This window comes from Oryx dammah, unplaced genomic scaffold, assembly GCF_014754425.2.
Source record: "Oryx dammah isolate SB20612 unplaced genomic scaffold, SCBI_Odam_1.1 HiC_scaffold_8, whole genome shotgun sequence".
In the NCBI taxonomy this organism is placed as follows: Eukaryota; Metazoa; Chordata; class Mammalia; order Artiodactyla; family Bovidae; genus Oryx; species Oryx dammah.
The window spans coordinates 48,694,394-48,718,079 of NW_024070192.1; the positions used below are offsets into that span (position 1 = coordinate 48,694,394).

Genomic DNA, 23,686 nt, shown 5'->3' on the forward strand with positions numbered 1-23,686 from the left:
AGCCAAGTCTTATTTCCATTTGTTCCATCCACGTTTCTGTAATTTCTGACGTGAAATAAACTAAGACAAGAAAACAGCCTTATCTTCTCCATCCTGAAGGGAACAGCCCACGGCCTGCTCTGGCCCCATGTGCAAGCCGGGGCTGGGTGGGCCCGTGGCTTCCTCGTGGCTCTGGTGGTGTCTTCAGGGGCTGTGGTTTAGGAGCGCCATGCAAGGAGGTGTCAAAATGGATGAAAAGGAAATAAGCAAACTTCACAGAAAAGGGAGAAATGCTTCAGTCAACACTGAAAAAAGGGCCCCGGATTGAAACTCTTTGATAGCCGTTCTCAACTCATTTCAAAATCGGCATTAGCCACCAAAATGTAAAGTATTAGTTTTATTAAAATGCAAATCAATCAACTAATCTTTCTGGTAACAGTTACTGAATTGCAGAATCCGTGTCAATTAAAATAGTATCCAATTTATTCTTGGCTGGAAGGAGGGTGGTCTTCTGAATTTTAAAATGCAAGCCTCCCTCCCTTAACTGAAAATTCTGTCCACTCTTTCTCATCTCTTTGGCTTTTAATTCATTCTAATTAAACATGATGGACTCCAAATATTTTGAAGTACCTGTTTAAACCTTTTTCTTCATTGGATAATGACTATGACAAAGGTTCCGTCTCTTTAGGAAACGTGGGTCTGCACTGGGTGGCCAGTGCTGTTCTAACATGCGTTATCCGGGATCCTCAAGTTAGATGGATGGGGTTGGATGATCTGTATTTTTAAAAGTGATCATTTTGAAGGGAGTGAAGTGAGGGAAATCTATTTTTGTTGACTGATCTTTTAAGTAACTGGAGACACACTGAAAATTAAACATTTTCCTGACAGTCAAGCCTAAGAGGTAACTTACCAAGAGGAGAAAAACAGATCAGGATGTACCAAGGTCCAATTACTGTGAGACAGAGAGACCATCCTCCTCCCCACCTCTGCCCCACACCAAGCCCACCAGATGCTCACCTTAATACTAAACTGTGATGCAGATTGCATTTCGGACTCACTTCATTTGGAGGCCAGCCTCTTGGCACTGTGTCCTCGGTCCCTGGACACCTAGTCAAGGATAATGTGGGATCCCTGGGCACAAAAATCTGTCACTTGGTTTTGACATTTTAAAACAATACCTAAATCTGACTCTGTAAAAACAATGACTAGTCATTAACTACAGATGCCTGGAGTCAATATTCCTTTAATTCCATAGCTCTAAAGATGCGGGCACAGGACCCGGGAGATGGTCAGCCTCACATGTGAGCACATACACATTCCTTATGCAAGATCATCTCATTGCATACTGACCACAGCAGGCCAATAAATCCCCCTTATGGGGATTTAATTTTCAGCTTTTGACCTTTGGATGAAAAACAAGTGAATCATTTCCTCCTGCTGGATTTACACCAGAGCTGATCTTAATAAAGTGATTTAGGAATGGTGAGAACGGAAAAGGACTCTGGAAGAATCCTTATGGGTGAAAAGAGGAAACAAGAAAGAAGTCAGAGATTGCTGTTGAGCAACAACAGACAAATACCTCCACCAGGGCACAGCTGGGGCGGGTGCAGGGGGCGGGTGTGCCTGCTCTTCAGAGCCATAATCAATTGCTGAACATTACCCACCTCAGAGCAGCCTCTGCCCTGGGATTATTCCTTCTGTGAAGTTGTTTTTTTCCAAATCCTGGGTTCATTTTATTTATTTTTTAGAATGTTTGACTGTACCCTGAGGCATGTGGGACTGAAGTTCCCTCACCAGGGATTGAACCCACAACCCCTGCACTGGAAGGCTGAGTCTTAAGCACTGGACCCCTGGGGAAGTCCCCCTTCTGTGAGGTTTTATATTGTGAGAGAAGGCTACTGGGCTGGGGAAACAAAGAACCTGTCGCCCTGCAGGAGCTTCAGTCACGCACTTGCTGCTGAAGGAATCACGTGTGGCTGCGGGAACAGTAAAAATACTCTTTATTTGTGGCGGTTCAAGGCCATGGGGTGGGGAGTGGGGGAGCAGCCTTTGTTTCTGGAAGTACCACGGTGGGGAGAGGCTTCCTGGCCTGCTTCAGGCTGCGTTCTGGACCGCGCATATTCCCAGGATTACAGCCCATGGCTTCTTCCACCCTCCACAGGGACAGGGTGTGCAGCGACCCCGCCTTAGGCCTTGAGCTGGAAAGACGGGCACCGTGTCAGGCCCCATGACCGTCATCACGGGGCTTGAGTTGGCCAAAAAGGGATCGATACAGCTCTGTCCTGGAAGACAAACGAAACAAACTGGTTAATGCATTGGTTTAACTTTTCAAGGTTAGAAAAGAACCAAGAAGCTGGGAAACACCCCAATCTGAGTCTTCAATTGAAAACACACTTGTGTAATTAAAAATGCATCCCATAGCTCTTCTTCACAAACACAGAGGAGGGGAAGAACCTGGAATCGGCCAAACAGCAGAATATGTAAATAGTCCGGCATGGCTGGATACCCTGTCTCCAGGGAACCAGTTTTCTGTAAGTTTGCCCTTTACAGACAGGCTCTTCAAGTAAGAAAACAAGATTGAATATTTTAATAGGATGTATGAGACTGCCACACGAGGAGGATTCAATCAGACATGGGATGTAGGGGATATAATTTAGTTTTCATACATTTTCCTGGACTTGGCAGTACTTGAAAAACAATGAAAATGACCCAGCAACAAGATTCCAATTACCAGCACACGTGCAGCTGCTCAGGCACAGGGGCTCTTCCCCGAACCCCGCCCTTCCACTATCCTCCATCGAATAGGTAATTTGATTGGCTAATTTATATCTAAATTTGGGTTTGACGTTTAAAAAAAAAAAATGTCCCTAACATGCCAGGGTCTTGGGTCCCTGAAAATGAATAAATGACTTGCACCTGTGTTTCTGCCTCCCAGCAGGGGTGATCAAGGACCCCCGGGCCCCAGCAGCCCAGAACTCTTCCCTGGGTGGAGGGCCAGGTCTCCCTGGGAGATGCGAGGAGCCACGAGCCTCCAGGCAGGTCACACCACAGGGAGGCAGGGACCAAACCTCTACCCTCGGGGAAGGAGGGCAGGCACGGGGCAGAGGTCACAGACCAGTGAGTGAAGGAGCTTGGGAGAAAGCTTTGCCCACTCTGTTGTCAAAAGCCACAGCCTGCCATCCTTGACAGGCTGGCTGATAGAAGTGCTCTTATTACCTGAGAGTCATCATCAGCAAATCTAATTTTCAAAACGAAGAGCAAAAAATCTCCCCATGCTTCAGACAGCTATTACTGGTCCAGCCACATTTCAACACAGAATCTCACGAGTCTGTCTGAATTCACCCTGCTACAGTTTTGGGTACCAACAGTGAAAGTGTTGGTCGCTAAGTTATGTCTGACTCTTCGTGACCCCCATGAACTGCAGCCCATCAGGCTCCTCTGTCCATGGAATTTTCCAGGCGAGAATGCTGGAGTGGGTAGCCTTCCCCTTCTCCAGGAGATCTTCCTGACCTGGAGATTGAAGCCAAGTCTCCTGCATTGCAGGAGGATTCTTTACCATCAGAGCCACCTGGGAAGCCCAACAGAGGTACTCTAATTAGAAACCCCAGCAACAGGAACAGCACATTCAAACTCTGAAAACGGAAAAATCTTAAAGAAGGAACCACCGAAGCAATGAATGTAAAGTAACCTTGTCATGCTGGGGACCACGGGGCAGGCAGGGAAAGTGACCAGAACACAGTGGGTCTCCCATATCATTATAGGAATGTTATGGCAAGAACCTGCTGGTACCCTCAGCCGACCAGGGTACCCTACCCCTGGGCCGACAACAAAGGCTGCGGTCCGCCTGGAACCGCAGGGTCTCTTTGTCCCTGAACAATACACAGCTGCCTGGCTCAGCCCCAGACGCCCCGGACAGCCCCGGACGTAAAGGGGAAGGCAGCTTCAGACCACATGCAAATGACAAGCAGGGAGCCTCCTTCCAGAGGCAGTGGCTTCTAAATCACCAGCTCCATCACACAGAAGACAGCCCTGCCCTGCCCAGGCATGACTTGCTCACACGATGGCCTGCCTACCTGACAATAAGTGCAAGTCTCTGCGGCCATTTCCGCAAAGAAATTAAACGGTGTTAAGGGGAGGGTCGCCATGACAAAGAAGACGGTGTGGCTTTGAGGCTGTGGAGCCCTTCACAATCACCCCTTCTAGCTTCGCCCGCGCCAGACCCATCATTACCACTGAGCAAATGATTCCTCTCCGTGCCGCGACATCAGCGAGCCACTGGGGCTACGCGGCAGTCACTGCCCGCAGCAGGGTTCACGTGTCAGGAGCGGAGAGGGAGATGCTGAAACCCATGTTTTGATAGAACATCATTTCACACTCAGGTGGGCAAGGCTGACAAACATATGCAGCTGTTCATGGCAAAGCAACCTGGATGGCAGAGTGGTCTGGATTCTTAAAATATATTTTACAGCAAAGAGAGAAAAAATACAAATCAGGGATTATTCCCACCTGAGAATCCCCAAGCAATTTCAATTCCAAGTCTTCTTCACCCACGACCACCAATCAGGGACCGTTTTCACCCTCAAAGTATCTCAGACGTCCCCGTTCCCCCAGGCTCCGTCATTTCAGATCCTACCATCCCTCACCAAGAAGGTGGCGACAGCCTCCTCAGCGACTTTTCTGTTCTCATCTCCTACCCATTGTCCATGACCCTCAGGCCTACTCTAAAGGCTCTAGAGATGGACAAAGCTGACCCTCCTGGGGTCCAAGAGCATGACCAGGATGAAGCCCCCCAAACTCCAGCTGCTCAGCTCGGCTCCCGGCCCTCTTCCCTGCAGAGGCCCTGCCCGGGGCGGAGGTGGGAAGGACACGGCCGTGAGGGTGGGGTCTGTGGTCTGGTCCTCAGCCTCTCTGCACAGCCCCTACACAACTTTCCAAAATCCCGCAGCCCCTGTGCACATTTTTAAATTGATATATAAAATTTTTCTCGATAAATGTAATAGGTACAAAGGATATAATTATCGGAAAATTGTGCATACTAACTTTTAAAATAAAACTCTTGCATCCCGTTTGTAATATGCCCCATGGAACCTATGTGCCATACTGATCTGATATCCCTTACAGCTCATTTAAACAACAAGTAAACAAACTCATTAATCTGGAAATTTTACAGCATCTTTTTCTTCTTAAACTTGGATTTCCATCTGATTTTTCCCTAAAGGTTTTTGTCTTAATAGAATTGATTTATGCTGGAAAGTCTTTTATTGATTACTCTATGAAACTTTTTGGCCACAAAAATAAGTATGCAAATTGATGCACTTTTTGAAATTTAAAAAGTTGAAACAAAAATATTTTAATTTCTTCGGACCATAAAGCTCTACATTAATTTTGAAAAATTTTACTTCTGGACGGTGTTATCACTGTAATTATTATTAGGATACAACTGATATATAAGAAAACAATATAATAAAGTTTGGTATAATTTTGGTAAATTTTTAATATGCATAAAATGCTACTGGAAGTTATCTCTTAATGATATGGATGAGGCTTCCCCCTCCGTTCCCATTCCAGGGATGAATATTATTTATCGCTAGAATGAAAGCAGGTTCAGCAGCGACCCTATCCTACTTTTTAGCTTCCGTAGCCATCAATGATGGGAAACCTTGCCATGCAAACAAGCAGATGTGGCAAAGGGAGAGTTCTGTCATACCAGTGACACTCAGTCCTCTCGATTCCTTCTGAATTAATCGCCCTTTCCCCCCAATCTCAGAGTGATCTCCCACCAAAAATTAGTTTTAATGATCTATCAGCTGACAACTCCATTAGGTTCTCCTGCAATTCTGCTGAGAATAAAGACCTGGGAGCCACCTGACCGTCAGGGCTCTGTTACCTGGTCCTGGGTCATGGCCGGTCGTGATCCCTGCCCTGATATGTTGACTGGTCCTTTTGTGAGGTTCCCCCACTCCGGGGCAAGGAGGGGCTTCGTGTCCAGTGAAGACAACTGTGAAAAGCAAGGGAGGAGGGGAACCTGCAACTCCGCTTGGCCAGGACCGCTGCAGGAAAGAGTTGGAAACTGATTCCTGCCAACTCCCTGCATCTCCTTTCCCAGGGGAAGATCTCTGTGTGGCCCGGGGGGGGAAGACTGAGGTGGGGGGTGGGGGTGGATACTGAGCAGTGCCCCCAACCCAGGCGGGTGCTCAACCCAGGGCTCGGGGGAGGGAAAGGCATCTGGAAGGAAACAGGACACACCCAGGTCCCCTCCCAGAGCCAGGAAAACAAAACTAAAACCAGAACTGGGTAAGGAAAAGCCACGATGGGACAGAGGGCCAGCCGGCCTTCTGCTGCACAGAGCGCTCCCCCTCTCTCTCCCCGCCCCGACCCCAGCATCTTTCCTAACCGGGATTTAGCCAGGCAGAGAAGCTAAACTATCAATCCTTCAGGTTCACCTTGTCCCCATCCGATTCTCCCGGGTAAGCGTGCAGTTTAATACTTGAGGTCCCCTTAAGGCTATGCATAATGAAGTTGGTCTTTTTTCCCTTAATACATAATTCCTGCTCCTTACCACATTAAGAGTCCAGATTTGAGTCACTGAGCTGAAATGCCTTCCCCCCTTTGTTACCCCACCCCCCACACTCTCGGCCTCAATGACCAGTGGGAATGTCCACTGTAGGAAATGTATTAATGGGGGTATCATGCTGGAGAATAACCCACAGAGTAATTAACAGGACTTGGACCTAAGGTAGAAGGTCGATAGCAGGGGCTCTTCCTTGAATTAAAATTTAACTTACCCTTTATTGCAACCTACAAAAGCAAGTAATGAGCACTAACATTTTTATTTCTTTTAAACTGTCATTTAGGCTGTAGAGGGGATAATTACCTATCTCTAGTGTAGTAAGGTTTTATAACCCTTAGTGAGGCATTTTCTAATTTAATATTTTTACTATATTATCATAAAACCTGTTTCTGGAAAAAAATGATCATGGATTAGCAGCCATTTTCCATAAAGACAGAACGCATGTGTGTGTGTGTACTAGGATTCAGCTTATTTATTATGTGAGGTGAAGAGACTTAAGTGTGCCCAGTCAAGCTGGCTGTGAGATGCTATCACTTGAGTGGTGGGCAAGGCTCAAAGAGGCCCTAAAGGAAACGGTGGTGGACGTGTGTCAACAGTCCAGCTGCACGCACTCCTCACCGACTGCACCATAGCCCAGGACAAAGGCACACCTGAGCCCAGAGATCTGTGCGGGGGTGTGGTCAATGAGGTCAGGAGTTTGCAGCGCTTGGGACCAAAGGAGCTGCACTGGCCATACCCTAGACACCCCGATTCTCCTCTTCCGGCCCGGACATCTCCAAGCTACACCCACCTGGCCCTGTGGCCTTAAAAGCAGGCAGAGGAGAAAGCAGCCAGGGCACCACTCCCTAAAGAAACCTGCACAACCTCCAAAAGTACCTCCTGGTCTCTGAGCAAGTACGACATGCCGGGACTCCAGCCATTCTTCCAAAGGTGCCAGTGGAGACAACCGCTGCTTTCCTGATTAAAACTGTACACAGAATTTGTCCCTGATTAATCTGAGATTGCTCACCAGTTGCTTCACTGGGCGGGGAGGTGGGGGGTTCCTCCCTAAATATACAAGGTGCCGCCCACGAGGGCCTGCCCTCCCCGGTAACCCCACCTCGGCCCTGCACACCCGAAGGGCCTGTGTCCCGTGCTTCTGTGGGACTCCACGTCTTAAGACATACACTTACGAATCCAAGGATGATGAAATGCACAAAGGGAAAGTGAGACTAAGGCGCTGATCCCAATAGCGCTCACATCCAGCAGAACCTTGATTAAACCCAATCGTTGTGTCAGGACAGACACGGCCAGAGCAGAAACTCACACTGACCACCGTGGTTGCCGACGGCAGATGCGCTTTTAATAATTATTGGTGATGTTACTGAGGCAGGATTTTTTTTATGTTTGTGTTTCAAAAACATTTTACTTGTTAGTGCTGTGGAAGCTTATAAACCTGTATCAGGTGAGGATGGGTCCTTGGTCTCAGAGTGTGACACACAGGTATAACAGATTCACAAAATACATGTGAATGCTTATCTGCTAGGTTTTTGCAGGATTATCAAAATGGGAATGGCACGGCAGAAGCTAAGCTGGGAAGGTGATCATACGGAGTCACTCTGTTGGGACAACCCACTCCATGTGGAGATGTGGAAACATTCTTCCTCTGGCTGGGCCCCCCTCTGCCACTGTGGGACCCCCACCCATGGCCCGGCCATCTAGAGCCGCAGGGACAGCTCTTCCCTGGGGCAGCATTTCAACTACTGCTGTCTCCTAACTAAGTCTGGTCTTTTCCAGGTGGAAAGAAACACTCCATCCTGCTATGCCAAAGCTAGGGTTCTCCTGCCGGCCTGGCAGAACCCCTCTGAGCCCTCCAGTGGCCCAACAGTCAGCGTCTGCACCCTCTGAGCCCACCTCGCGGGTCTGGACGGTCCAGGAGGCCCAGGTGTGCAGGGTAGGCTCTATCGTCACCTCTGTCTTCAGCACGTCCTTTCCTGCCCTCACGGAGCTTCCAGTCTCTCTGTTCTGTCTGCAGGCAGGCCCAGGGCATTCCACATGCCAACTGGAAAAAGCTGTCTTGCCAATGATAACTTGGCACCAAACCAAGGGGTCCTCCTAACCCAGCTGCTAGGGTCTGCTCCCCAAACTCTGCAGACAAGATGGCACCTTCTTGCATCTTGCATTCCTCCTGCTTCCTCTCACCCAAATCCATCCTACTCTGTATCAGAGACTTTACAGGTGACAGAAAGATGTCTGAGAACTGGTTCTGTGGCCTAAGAGGGGGAACTGTGTGGATCCAGACAGCAGGTGGCTGCCCCAGGCCCCAGGGGCCATGTGCACACACAGTGGTAGGATGGGGGTGAGGGCCCGTGTGCACACAGTGGTGGGACGGGGGTGGGGGCCCGTGTGCACACACAGTGGTGGGCCAGGAGTGGGGGCCCATGTGCACACACAGTGGTGGGCTGGGAGAGGGGGCCCGTGTGCACACAGTGGTGGGATGGGGGTGAGGGCCCGTGTGCACATGGTGGTTGGGCTGGGAGTGGGGGCCCTTGTGCACACGGTGGTGGGGCTGGGAGAGGGGGCCCGTGTGCACACACAGTGGTGGGCTGGGAGAGGGGGCCCGTGTGCACACAGTGGTGGGATGGGGGTGAGGGCCCGTGTGCACATGGTGGTTGGGCTGGGAGTGGGGGCCCGTGTGCACACGGTGGTGGGGCTGGGAGTGGGGGCCCGTGTGCACACAGTGGTGGGCCGGGAGTGGGGGCCCGTGTGCACACAGTGGTGGGCCGGGAGTGGGGGCCCGTGTGCATACAGTGGTGGGCCGGGAGTGGGGGCCCGTGTGCACACACAGTGGTGGGCCGGGAGTGGGGGCCCGTGTGCACACGGTGGTGGGATGGGGGTGAGGGCCCATGTGCACACGGTGGCGGGCCGGGAGTGGGGGCCCGTGTGCACACACAGTGGTGGGCTGGGAGAGGGGGCCCGTGTGCACACAGTGGTGGGATGGGGGTGGGGGGCCCGTGTGCACACACAGTGGTGGGACCAGGGGTGGGGAGGCCGTGTGCACACACAGTGGTGGGACCGGGGGTGGGGCCAAGCCCCTGGCTGAGACTGTCTGTCAGGAAGCCTGGACAGTGAGGAAGGCAATGCCAGTGAAGGCACAGAGGTGCGTCTTGTAAGGAGGGAGTGCCACTCACGGTGATGTAAAAAGATCAAGAGCGTAGAAAACTCAGAGTTCCTGGGTAAAGCCAATAGGTCAGCACCTAACTCCCTCCCTCTCCTCCCAACATCCCCAGCAACAAAGAGTGGCTTCTCCCCTGAAATGCCAGCACAACTGCATGCCAAAAACCATACACAGAAAGCCAAGAAAGGTGAAAAGAGAAGAAAGCAATGTTCTCTTATCGAGAGCTGTTTGTTAACAGGGACAAGTGAGCAGAGTAACAGTAACTCAGAGAACGCCCTTACCTATCACTGACTGCCTACATCTGGACAAAGCTCCCTTCAGAGCCAGGCTGAACTCTCCGTAATGTACGGGACAGCTCACCGCAGTCACCCAGATCTGCCACAAGGTGGCAGCGCACAACGCACTTCTCAGTGGAGCAGACAACTGGCGGCTCTGGCAAACGGGCCATAAATTACCCACCACCTCTGCTCTCCTCACCATCCTCCCCAGTGCTTGAAGGAGACTCTGTAAGGTCTGTTCCAATTCGCTCCTTTGGTCAGGTCAGAACCAGGTCCTTCAAACCTCTGCAAATGCTTTTAGCCCCACAGCTTTAAATTACGGATGGTGACATGTGACCTCTGGCCTGTCTCCTAAAGATCAGACTCGAGATTTATAAATGTTCAAAGACGCAGGTTCAGGCCCCAGACAAAGGAACTGAAGGAGGAAGGATGGGTGAGAGGAAGGGAGGGGTGAGTCTGCAGAGCTTTCCCCCACCCGCATTTCCTCCTCGTTCCCATGTCAGTTACTAATTCACTCCCCTTAAACAAGGAAGCAAAACACTTGAAACTTCCATCATCCTACCACTAGTTTCAAGTCTTTCAAATTCTATTAAAGAAAAATAATTTACCTTGGTGGGACTTGCAAAAAAGAGGAGGTGGGGCCGGGGGGTTAGGAGGGACCTCTCAACAAAAGGGATGTCGCCTCCTCTCCTGTGCGTTAATATTCCATATTCCTGGGATGATTTCCACTTTCACAGTTTGACTGTTTTATAACAGATTTGATGCGAAAGAAGACAAATGGCCTCACAGAGGAAGGACGACAAATCATCTCACTGCTTTTAGTGGGGTTTTCTCTTTATTTTTATTTTTATTCTGTGGCTGGGCTGGGAAGCTCTCTGCCTTGCTGGAGATGTTTAATATTAACGTCAGGCCACCACGATCCTGGCAATAGAGTTGGCCGGTGTTGTGTTTACGGCTTTGTGACTGCTGGCTTCAGGAAGATGAAGCTCCTTGTTCAAACAGCAGCCCCTCTAACAGTTCCTGTTAAAAGCCACGGGATGCTTCACTGCTTAGACGAGAATCACCTCCTCCAGCCACACGGAAGGGGAGGCTGACACTGAGTTACATTTGTATCCCTATCAAGACCGCTGCCCACGACCCAGGGCCTGGGTGGGGGGCCGCGTGTGATCCTTCTCTCAGCTACTCCAGGGGGTCAAAACACACAGGAATCAGCGAAAATGTCTGTGGTCAACCCGGAGTTTCAGCAAGGCATTCCATTACTGCTGGTGCTAAACTGAAGGACTGACTTGACCAAAAAAACCCCAGTCCTGATCCGAACATAAAAGCAGAGACTTTTTTCTGAACATAAAAGCAGCTCGGGATGCCGAGCCACGGGTTCAGCTCAGCCTGTAGGACACAAAGGTGCCACAGGGTCCTAGGGGCAGGACACCTGCCCGGGTCCCGCACGCTCCGCCCAGGGGGAAACCCTCTGTGTCTGTTCCTGCTCTGCCCTCATCCTTTCTCTCCACCCCCACCGCCCTTCCCTGGGTTCTGTTCTCAGCCCTCCTCCCTTTCCCTGGTAAACCATCCACACCCCAGCCCCAGCGATCTCCTGGGTGCAGACCTCACCAGGCTCTGCGAGGCTGTTCTGCCCCCTAAATTACCTTTGTTAAATGGCACACAGTATCATTACATGTGGAATCTAAAAATACCATACAAAGGGGCCTATTTACAAAACAGAAATAGACCCACCAACGTAGAAAACAAACTTACCATCACCAAAGGGGAAAGGGGTGGAAGGAGAAGTTAGGAGTTTGGGATTAACAGATACACACCATTATATATAAAACAGATAAACGGCAAGGACCTACTGTGTAGCACGGGGAACTATATTCAATATCTTATAATAACCTATAGTGGAAATGAATATGAAAAAGAGATATATGTGTCTATTTATACATATACACACATACACACACACACATATCTGAATCACTCTGCTGTATACCTGAAACAATGCAAATCAACTATACTTCAAAAAGTTTTTTAAAAAAAAACCACCTTTGTTATAACAGTCATGTCCCACACTTAACTGTTTAATGGCAAGAAGCTACAAAGTTATAGGGATCAATACCACATTTTCTGATTAAAAAATAAAATCTACAAGATCCCTGTCTCAGTTCTCTACAAGATTCCTACCTTAAGGGTCTTGTTTGGACAGTTTATTTACATTAAATGACAAAATGCAAACTGAGGCCCTCCACCTGTCAATCTTGTTTGGTTTTTAATGTCTTCCTTCAAATAACTTGCTCCTCTCTTCTGTGTACCAAGGGAGAAATTTGGAAAAATGGTTTCTCCCAGCCACCTGCCAGGGAAACCTTCCCCAGGGGGAGTGCGCAGGGGTCCGGAGCTTCTAGGTATCTGCCCTGGGGCCGCTTCCCCACTCAAGTGCCTCAGTTCACCAGCCAGTCACTGAAGTCAGCAGTCTGATGACCTCAGCCAGTTACAGGACTGGTTTTTAAAAGCCTGACTGCTCCGTGCAGAATGAGTAGTTTGCGTCTCTGCCCCTGGAAACTGGGGAGTCTGCTGTGTTGCATGGCTGTGCCTCCCCTGCAGGATGGAGAGGCGAACAGGGAGGCCGAGTGCTGCCAAGTGCATGCAGGAGAAAATGTGTATTGATTTCTTCTTTCTTATAAAGGAGCACAAAGCAGTGCGGAACAATTGGTCCTCTTTGCTGCATTTCACATTCCACACCAGACAAAGGGCCCAACCCCCACCAGCCTCGGAGAGGCAGAAAGGGGGAACCTCGCGGGGCAGCTACTGGGTGTCAGAGGCCACCAGGGTGTTGGGGTCCATTGCCGCGGCAGGAGGGGGGTGGTGGGAGGACATGCCAAACACCCTCGGCTGCAAATGCCTCCCCTGCCTCCAGCCAGTAATCTCCCTCTCCCGGCTGATGTTTCCTCATCTATATTGGAGAGGAAAGAGCCTTCAGTCTTATTTACCTTTTAAGTGGAGGTGCCCAGAGGGTAAAAGAGTTAATGTTTATAAAGTGTTCTGCTCCCCAGAGGGAGACAATGGACAAAACACAAGGTGTGGTTATGGCTCATTCAAGACCTCATTTCCAGGGTAGTTAGTAATAGCTTCCCATTACAGATGCCTGCTCCCTAGCACCTGGAACTCAAAGTACACTCAGGCGATGCCCTTTATCTAAATATCCTTTTTTTGGCTTGACACTTAAAACCAACAGTAAAAATAACAAAAGGAAACCAGGGACTATTATGCTTTGTTAATGCACATACAGGAGCCATTCCAGAGCTGTTTTCTTCTTAAACCAAAATCCTGAGAGTAGTAAAAAAAAAAAAAAAAAACCTGTCCTACAATGAGAATTGATCAACCCAGGGCCCTGTCCATACACTCCGTGTTTCCATGGTAACTAGTAATTTGTAGAAGGGCCCCCAAAAACCACACCCAGTATGGCTATCACAGCCAAGATGGGCAGAAGACCTTCATACGACACACGTCTGTGGTGTAGACTTGTGACCTTTTCCCAGGGCTCAACCTAAGCAAACCGACTTCCAAAACTCTGGAGGTAAAGAATGAAGTCCCAGGGCTGGACTCTGTATTTCTGGGTTTTTCCAGCTTGGCCACGAGCAAAGAACAAACCATGGAGCTGGCCCTTGGGCGGGGCAACATTCTCTTGTGGAGATAAAGCCCGCAGAGAATCAGTCGGTGCTGCTGGTGAACTGGCCAGGCACGGAGTGCTAGGGGAACAGGGTGAAGTGATGACGATCCCCGACGCTTGACCGGGGCTTCCCTAGAGGCTCCGTGGTGGAGAAGCCACCTACCAGTGCAGGGGACACGAGTTCGATCCTTGGTCTGGGAAGACTCCACATGCCATGGAGCAGTTATGCCCGTGCGCCACAACCGCTGAGTCTGTGCTCCAGGGCCCGGGAGCTGCAATGACCAAGCCTGCACGCTGCACACGCAGCGCGCTCATCTGGAGCCCATGCTCCGCAGCGAGAGGAGCCACCGCAACGAGGAGGGGCCCGCATACCACAGCTAGAGAGTAGCCCCGCTCGCCTCAACTAGAGAAAAGCCTGAGTAGCAACAAGAGCCAGCACAGTCATTTAAAAAAAAAAAGATGCTTGACTCAAAGTTCTTTCAACTTGACGACGGTGTGAATGCAATGTGCGTTTGGTAGAAGCTGCACTTCGAATTCTGAACTGTAACCTCTCTCCTCCCGGGCTGGGACGTGGGGCAGACCCCCTTGCGATGGTGACAATGGACAAACGACACACACCACTGTGCCCAGACAACCCTTGTGCCGCTCACCTGCAGTACAGCATTCCATCAATGACACAATCGACATGCCACTTTATCATGAAATAGGTCTTTGCCTTGGATGACTCTGCCTAACTCTAGGCTAATGGAAGTGTCCTGAGCATGTCTAAGGTGGGCGACGATCAGCCGTGATGTCAGCAGGTTAGGCGTATTAACTGTATTTTCTACTTATATTTTCAACCTATGATGGGTTTATTGGGTCAATGAAGATCTTTATATTAGAGTTAAGAGTTAGATAATGTGGAGCAGTCTTAGTAAAAGAGGGAAAAAATTTTGTTCATCCATCTTACAGGACTGTTTGCAAAAATAATCTTACCAGCAAATTACTTACAAGCAATAGACTCATAAGCTGAAGGCCTTTCAAGGCATTTCAGACAGGAGGCCTATAGCTAATTCTTCTCAGGTGTACAAAAAAATAGGTATGTCTGCCTTGGGGGCAAAGGAACAATGACATAACAGGTACATATATAAAAACATAAATTTTGTTTAACTATCTATTTGTACAGGTGTCATTAAAACAGTCCTTTCAGAAACAAAAAATGACAAAGACTACTTCATTCTCTAATGAGGACTTACTTCCCTGGTGGGCCAGTGGTTAAGACCCTGCTCGCCAGTGCAGGGACCCCTGCATTGGTCCCCAGGTTCGATCCCTGGTCCAGGAAGATTTCACACGCTGCGGAGCAACTAAGCCCACGCGCCACAACTACTGAGCTCACACTTTAGAGCCGAAGCTCCACAACAAGAGAAGCCACCACACGAGAAGCCTGCACATCACAACTAGAGAAAGTCTGAGTGCAGGAACAAAGACCCAGCATAGCTAAAAATAAATGATAAAGAATAAATAAATGTTTTTTTAAAAAAGAATCTAATGAGCAAGAAGGACTATTTTCACTTTATAAAGCAGGAAACTAAGGCTGAGCACCAAAGAACTGATGCTTTCGAACTGTGGTGCTGAAGAAGACTCCTGAGAGTCCCTTGGACTGAAAAGTGATCAAACCAGTCAATCCTAAAGGAAATCAACCCTGAATATTCATTGGAAGGACTGATGCTAGCAGTTTGGCCACCTGATGTGAAGAGCTGACTCACTGGAAAAGATCCTGATGCTGGGAAAGATTGAACGCGGGAGGAGAGGGGATGACAGAGAACAAGATGGTTGGATGGCATCATCAACTCAATGGACAAGAGTCTGAGCAAGCTCCAGGAGACGGGGAAGGGCAAGGAAGCCTGGGTGTGCTGCAGTCCACGGGGTGGCAAAGAGTCGGACACGACTGAACAGCAACAGAAGCCCACAGAGAAGATTTCCTCAAGGTCATACTGGGATCCTGCCTGTGAGCTGGGGCAGAGCAGCTGGTCAAGAATCTGGAGTCAGCTTTCTAGCCAAGGGAAGGCTGAAATCAACTGGGAAAAGACTTGACTTGTTTTACAAATAAAACTTGTGCTACAGAAATGCTATACAGTAACTATGTGAAAAGTGAAAGTCGCTCAGTCGTGTCTGACTCTTTGCGACCCCATGGACTATACAGTCCATGGAATTCTCCAGGCAAGGATATTGGAGTGGGTAGCCTTTCCCTTCTCCACGGGATTTCCCCAACCCAGGGATCGAACCCAGGTCTCCTGCATTGCAGGTGGATTATTTACCAGCTGAGCCATAAGGGAAGCCCAAGAATACTGGAGTGGGTAGCCTATCCTTTCTCCGGTGGATCTTCCTGACCCAGGAATTGAACCGGGGTCCCCTACATTGCAGGTGGATTCTTTACCAACTGTGCTATCAGGGTTGCCCATATAGTAAGTAAGGCAGTATTCAGTTGGAATCAAAATATATTAACCCAAATGTAAGAGCATAAAACCTTGATAATACCAAACATGGGATGATAGTAAACTTATGCATACAATTTTGACTTATAAATTAAGCATTCTTAGCAAGAAAAAAAAAAACACCCTAATAAATGTTTTTATGAAGTACATTAAGTACTGTTAGAAACAAATAAAATAGGGGTTTGAGGATGAAAGTGCCCCTACGCAGTGGGTGGTGGAGAATCAGCAAAGTCGCTCTGGAAAGGCTGGTGTGGACCAAGGACCACGGGCCCTGCAGCAGGAAAGGTCAGAAGTGGGACAGGGGAGGTGGGGTGGGGTGAGGAGGTACCCCGGGGTGGGAGGGTGTCCCGGGACCTCAGGGGCCAGCAGGACAGCACCAGAGGGTGCACACTGAACCAGGTGACAAGGGGAAAAAGGAGGCAGGGCAAAGTCACCACAGGCCTTGGTGGCAGGTTCAGATGTTATTCGGTAGGTCACCAGGAATAGCATGTTCTAAGTGACATTTTAGGAAGGTGTAATCTGGCAAAGACACACAGAAATAATTAGACCAAACTGTGGTTAAGAGGCTGCTGGTGTCATAGTGAAAGTGAAACACTAGGAAGTGGGGAAAAATAATTCTGGGCTCACAAAGCAGCAGCAGGAGTGGCGTGTAGAGACCACTCGACAATGTATGACAATAAAGCTCCACGCAGAGGAAAAGTAAGAAAAGAAGTCAGACAGAAGTAACAGAAAAATATCAGCTAACAGCTGATCCTAGAATCCAGGAAGGAAGGCCTAAGCAAGTGTGTGTGAGCTTAGTCGCCTGAGCTGTGTCCGACTCTTCACGATCCTATGGGCTGTAGCCCAGCAGGCTACTCTTGTCCATGGAATTTCCCAGGCAAGAATACTGGAAGTGAAGTGAAGTGAAGTCGCTCAGTCATGTTCGACGCCTTGCGACTCCATGGGCTGTAGCCTACCAGGCTCCTCGGTCCATGGGATTTTAAAGGCAAGAGAACAGGAGTGGGTTGCTATTTCCTTCTCCAGGCATCAAACCCACATCTCCTGCACTGCAGGCAGGTTCTTTACTACTAAGCCACTTGAGAAGCCCATGCCAAGGCATAAAAGCAATGAAAATCACCACAAAGAACTTATGTTTTGGATCACATAAAAAATAAAATTTTTATATGACCTATAAAAGTCATTAATACCACCAGGTAGCAAAAAGGGGAGAAATCTACAAAAACAGGAAATATGGTAAACCAAAGAAAAAGAACGGACAAAGGATTAAAAACAGAAATATAAATGATTAATAAACATACATACCCTTCAAGGTTATCATTAAATGAGAAAATAAACATTAGATACTTCGCCCAGTGCCTAGTACCATGCAGGGCCTCAGTAAAGTGTCACTGCAATGAACTCTCATATCAGCAAAGGTAAATGACATAAACCTCAGGAGGCGGGGACTGGGGATAGAAATTAGTGCAACCCATTAGGAACCATTAGAAAATATGGATGAATCATTTTACTATACACCAGAAAACTGAAATAAACTATACTTCAATTAAATAATTTTTAAACGTTTATGCCTTTGGTCCAGAAATTACCCTGCTACTCTTCAGAAGCTATTCTAAAGATACAAGCAAACCTTAGAACATGGGTTTCTATATCAATATGCTCACTGCAGCATTACCCTAAAGAGAAATAAAAATAATCAGAAATAACCTAAATGTCCAAGAATAAATACTCCATAATAGAATATTGTAAGGTTATTTAAGATGCCTTTAAAAAAACATATGCCATTAAAATGTTTATAATAGTTAACGGGGAAAAGGGATTCACGGACTTCCCTGGCAGTCCAGTGGGTAAGGTTCCGCTCTCCCAATGCAGGGGACCTGGGTTCAATCCCTGGTCAGGAAACTAGATCCCACATGCTACAACTAAGACCTGGCACAGCCAAATAAATAAAATTTTTAAAAAAGAAGGGATTCAAACATACAAACAGGTCTTTATAAAATATACACACAAAAGTTCTGCAAGATAATAAAAGTATATTATTACTATATTAATGTATTAACTAATATTAATAATTGATATTAATAATATTATTTCCCAGTGGCAGATAACATGAATTTTCCTTTGTCCTTTCTATATGTTCCAAATTTTCTTCAATAAGCATGTCTTGTTTTTATTATAGGGGAAAAATACAGTCTCTGAGGAAAGTAGGTGACAGGCACCTGAAACCAGATGAAGGAGAGCTGTCGGAGCAAAAGGACTGAATACACTGGACCAGGTTTCAAAGCCAGTTATGAGGCTTAGGGTCTTTGTAATCAAAGAAAAGGGTGACCATAAGAACAGGCCTAGAAATTCAGTGATTTACACCACAATGTGAATGGCTTGACAGGCAAAATCTTCCCATACAGAAAGCATCTTTAGGGACTTCCCTGGTGCTCCAGAATTCACCTGCCAGTGCAGGGGACTTGGGTTCAATCCCTGGTCAGGCACTAAGATCCCACATGCTTCAGGGTAACTAAGCCCACAGGCCACACCCACTGAAGCCCTCGCGCCTACAGCCTGTGCTGTAGTTACAGAAGTTACAGCTTCTGCAGCTAGAGAAACTACCACGTGAGAAGCCCGCGCACTGCAGCAAAGAGCAGCCCTGCTCACTGCAGAGAGAGAAAGCCCACACACAGCAGGAAGACCCAGCGCGCCATAAATAAATAAATACATATTTTAAAAAGAGAAAGCATCTTTACTATAACAGAAAGAAAAAGTCGTTTTACTCTGAACCAGTTTTTAATGAAGAGAAAGGCTCTGAGTATGTGTGCTGGTGGTGGGGCTGGGGGGCGAGGAGCAAGCTGCCCTTCAGCACATCACTCCCACATATTTCTAAAAGCTTGCTGATGTCTCGCGAACAGGGGCAGGGGTCAGGAGCCACACTCCCAGATGCAGAAACCAGTTCTGCTCGGAACTTGGCTATCTTGGGCAAATTACTTAATTGCTCTATGCCTTAGTATTCTTATCACAGAATATAGATAATGTCAACCACTTCAGTGGGTTCTTGTAAGGACTGGATGAAAATATATGTGAAGAGCTTAGTAAGTGTCTGAGATACAGTAAACATTCAATAAGTGGAATATGAGGGAGCTCCCTGGTAGCCTAGTGGTTAGGAATCTGGACTTTCACCGCCAGGGCCCAGGTTCAATCCCTGGTCAGGAAACTAAGATCTTGGAAGCTACGAGGCTTGACCAAAAATAATAGTAATAATAAGTGGAATATGAAGTTATCATTCTATGTCATTTCACTGCCAACCAGAAACAGGGTGGCAGACTTAGGGTGGATAAATCAGAGCAAAGGATGAACACACTTAAAAACTGAGATGGTGTGCATCTTGGCAACCCAAGCTGCTCAGGTGGCTCAGTGACTGCCGTGGGAAATGTACTCATAGTAGTTATGGATGACTCACCTAAATTCAGGTGAAAAACATTAGCTGCTGCCTGCCCACCTGCATGTTACTTCATTGTGTCCAACACAGCATCTATACAATATCATATTTTATAAGATGATAATAATAGAATATAAAAACTTAAAAATAATAGTTTCTTAAGAGAAACATTTACACTCACTTTAATGCATGTGAAACATCTCTTTGGGAAGAAAACAATAAGAATCACAGTCTTTGGAAGAAATGGTGGGAATCTGCCTGCAGAAATGAGAACTACAGTCAAGAAGTCCTGTTCTGAGCAAAGATTTAATCGGTTCAGCATATACAATCTCCTTCTAGAAAATGTGCTTTTCTCCCTCTTTAGAACCTGCTTGCAACCAGGGCTTCCATTAGAGACTGCAAATTCTCTAGAACTGTGTGAAGACTGAACAGTAGCAATTCAGGAGATACAGAAGAAACAAGAGCAGTGCCTTTTTTGGCAGCCGTTTTTAAAACTCTGGCCCAAGTGCCAGGTTTGAACTTGAGAATGTCCCTTCTGTCCTTTCTGGAGGTGGAAGGCCTCAGGCCCCCTCACTCCTGGCTGGACGCCGTCTTTAATGATGACATATGAGAGTCCTTGCCCCTTGGCCCTGCTGGGGGGCGTCAAACATGGGATGCTGCCCACCCGAGTATCAACAAGTGAATTATAAACTGTGTCAATCCGAGTTAATGCAAAGCTGTAATCCTCTTTAACAAGAGATCAAATCACTGCCATGAGTTATGTTCATTCCGTAATCTGATAAGGAAGAGAGGGAGCCTCTAATAAAAGAGTAATGGGAGCTTTTAATGATGCTGGGGAGAGGCAGGGCCTGTGTAAGCGTTCCCGCTGATTAGATCAGTGTTGCATATTTGTGCGGGCTTGTTTCACCTGTCAGAACAACCTGTGTCTTTTTAGGAGATAAGCCTCAGAGAAAACATCTGTATCTTAACCATTCTTGCTGGCAAGATTTTCAGCAATGAAAAGTCCTCTGTGGAGGGTATTTCTGGGGATATTAGACAATGTGCTCTCAAATGCTGAGCTAACTTCATTGAAATATTTCACCATTATTCAGCGCATTATATCTAATAAAACGTGTGTATGGGGGGGTAAAGTAGGTAATGGGGAATCAAAAATGGTCTAAGTAACTTCTGGGTTACCAATTAGGGCGACAAGAATGCCATGGATACGATATGCCCATACTCAGGGTGCAGACCCACACACAAAAATGGCGCAAGAAGATAAATTGCCCGCACAAATTCTATTATACGGAGGCAACTCAAGAACAACGTGGCAGTGATGTTGATAAAGCACTTTACAAGGCTGGATCACATTTGTACGTTTCTAAAACTTCAGATGTAAAACAATAATGTATTTGGTGCTTAGTGGTTATCATTAAAGGATTCTCCCCTTGTTCTTTTTAAAGCCAGGAGCTTTCTGGAAGGAGTGGAGAAAAGTAGTTTTTGCCTGGGAAGGAGAGAAAGGGGGCCAAAATGAAAGTTCTTGCTGTTCCTATTGAAAATTTAAGTTCTTTGCAAAGGGATGGAGTACCTACAAAATGTTGAGATTGCTATCATTTTTGTAACAAGAAAAAAAGCTTCTCAGGAAAATCCAACAACCTAACCCTTTTCATGGGCAGTGCCAGAACTGGATTTAGCTTGCTGTCTCTGAAGCTGCCGTTAAATGCAACGGAAACACCAGCTTTCTTAGGGATACCAAGCTGACTGCTACTGCTTGGCCTGCTTCTGTGCTGGCAAGAAAACCCACAGCGACAGAGCGAGCAGTTCCCATGAGCCCCCTTCCCAGAGCCGGGGCTGTGGCCAGCTCGGAGGAACACATCATGACCTGCCTCAAGAGTCTGACTCCGAATTTACTTCTCCTACTTGTTACACCAGCATTTTACTATCTGACCTCCATCAACATGGCAAATGAAGAAGAACAAACTTCTTTAAAAGTCTGCCTCGGGGGACTTCCCTGGTGGCTCAGTGGTAAAGAATCTGCCCGCCAATGCAGGAAACGTGGGTTCAATCCCTGGTCCAGGAAGATCCCACATGCCACGGAGCAACTAAGCCTGTAGGCCCCAACTACTGAGCTTGCGCTGTAGAGCCCAGGAGCCGCAACTACCGAACCCCTGTGCTACAACCCCTGAAATCTGCGAGCCCCAGAAAAGGGGGGCTCGATGAGAAGCCCACACTGCAATTAGAGTAGCCCCGCTCTCCACTACCAGAGGGAGGAAAAAAAAGCACCTGAGCACAGCCAAAAATAAATAGAAGCCTGCCTCAGGGGTTTCCCTGCGGGTCCAGTGGCTAAGACTCCAAGCTCCTGATGGAGGGGGCCTGGGTTCAACCTGTAGGCAGGAAAATGGTCTCACACACCGCAACTAAGAGTTTGCATGCCTCAGCTGGAAGATTCCAGATCCTGTGTCCCATAACTAACACTCAGTGAAGCCAAAATAAATAAAAAACGTATTTAAAGTCTGACTTGGAGGGTCTTTCAAAAATACAAAAACACAGATGATTATTTCCGCAACTGACAAATTCTTCATTTCGTTAGAACCATAATAAAAGGCCACCTGAATTCTCGCTTTGCCCTCCCTCCCTCTGGTCTAACAACACTCCAGGGCTTGCCACCATGTAGTGTAAGCTGGTTCTAAAATATCCTTGATAAGCTTGGTGAGCGTGGAATAACTTCAACAGTCAGTGAGGTGAACAGCAATCCTGTGAATCATGCAAGTAACATACTGGCCTGTTCCCGAGGTGGCGACACTACGTTTAGAGGGATTCTCTGCCATCAAGGTGACAGGCCTTTGTCCTCCTCAGCCCATGTATTAACTCCGCTGCTTCGGGATCACATGCTGCTTTGCCCTCCTCACAAAGGTGAGTGTGAAAGGCACACGGGAGCAGCACTGCCCCATGCCAAGAGCACCCGAGGGCCCAGCAACGCCAGCGATCGTTTTGAGACCTGTGGTAACCTCCTCGCTTGCATACAGACATGCGACATGGGGGCAAAGTGGGGTTTCTCTTCTTTCCTCTCAGTACCAGGAGCGCGCATCAGGCCTGCAATAGAAACCCCCTGCTTCCCTCCTAATGGGGTGGTATGAACTGTCAGTGGTTACCTGAGACTTTCACTAAGAAAGGAAACCTGAGGGTGTGTAAAGTCATGTGAATCAGTATGCAAGGTTTACCTAGATGATGCCCCCAAATGGAATTCTGGTAATACACGAGCAAACTGGGCTACTCCACACCTTAAAAGAGTTTTAAGTAGATTGCTTGAAGAGTAAATCACCGAGCATGAGAAAAGAATCTGTATCAGCAGAAATTACCGAAATAGATCACACTACACAGACTGCACCACAGGCGAAATAAAATGAAGATGCCGCTCACTACCTTTGTAAAGATCCTTTTACTCATAGTAAGTCTTCCTTCACTAAGAATATTCTAATACCCTGTGTTAAACCTCTCTGCGTTCTTTCCCTTAATGAGAGCTATGCTCTGGTCTCAATTCAGTTCAGTTCCACCAAAGGCAGATTTTTTGAGCTCAGAGTGGACAAATGACATGGAGGATTCAAGGTCAAGTAACAGCACTTTGATTCTCTCCTTCTCCTCTCTTTATTAATACTGGGTATTAATCTAACTCAGGCAAATGTGTGAGGTGATAAACTGGACCCAAGAAACAACTAAAGAAGAGAAGGGCTTCTCTCTCCAGATCTGGGTGTGGTAGGAACCACAGGTAGAGCAGCCTCTACCAAAAGGGCTAGAAAATTTGTTATCGGCTTCCCTGGTGGCTCAGTGGTCAAGAATCTGTATACCAGTGCAGAAGACAAGGGTGTGATCCCTCGTCCAGGAAGACCCCAAACACACGGAGCAACTAAGGCCATGTGCCACAACTACTGAGCCCATGCTCCAGAGCCTGGGAGCCACAACTACTGAGTCTCATTCTCATGGCAGGGAGCTAAAGCAAAACAGAAGTGTGGAAAATAAAACATCTCGCTTTGTCCGTTCCTCATCTGAGTTCTTTCCCCATAGGTATTTTAAATATTATCAATGTAAGTTCTGTAACATATGTATTCACATATTTGTAAGTATTTAGCTGCTTAATTTTAATTTTTAAAACATAAATGGTACAA

At 47.6% G+C, this 23,686-nt stretch overlaps 1 protein-coding gene across 1 annotated transcript in view; it reads right to left on the minus strand.

Moving 5' to 3' along the window:
* Nucleotides 1-1,962: 1,962 nt before the first annotated feature.
* The window catches only part of AATF (apoptosis antagonizing transcription factor), a 108,450-nt gene continuing 86,726 nt past the window's right edge, over nucleotides 1,963-23,686 (minus strand). The window contains exon 12 of the mRNA XM_040244116.1: nucleotides 1,963-2,261. Coding sequence (XP_040100050.1) covers nucleotides 2,198-2,261 — 64 coding nt within the window. The 3' untranslated portion in view covers nucleotides 1,963-2,197. The remainder of the gene's footprint in view (nucleotides 2,262-23,686) is intronic.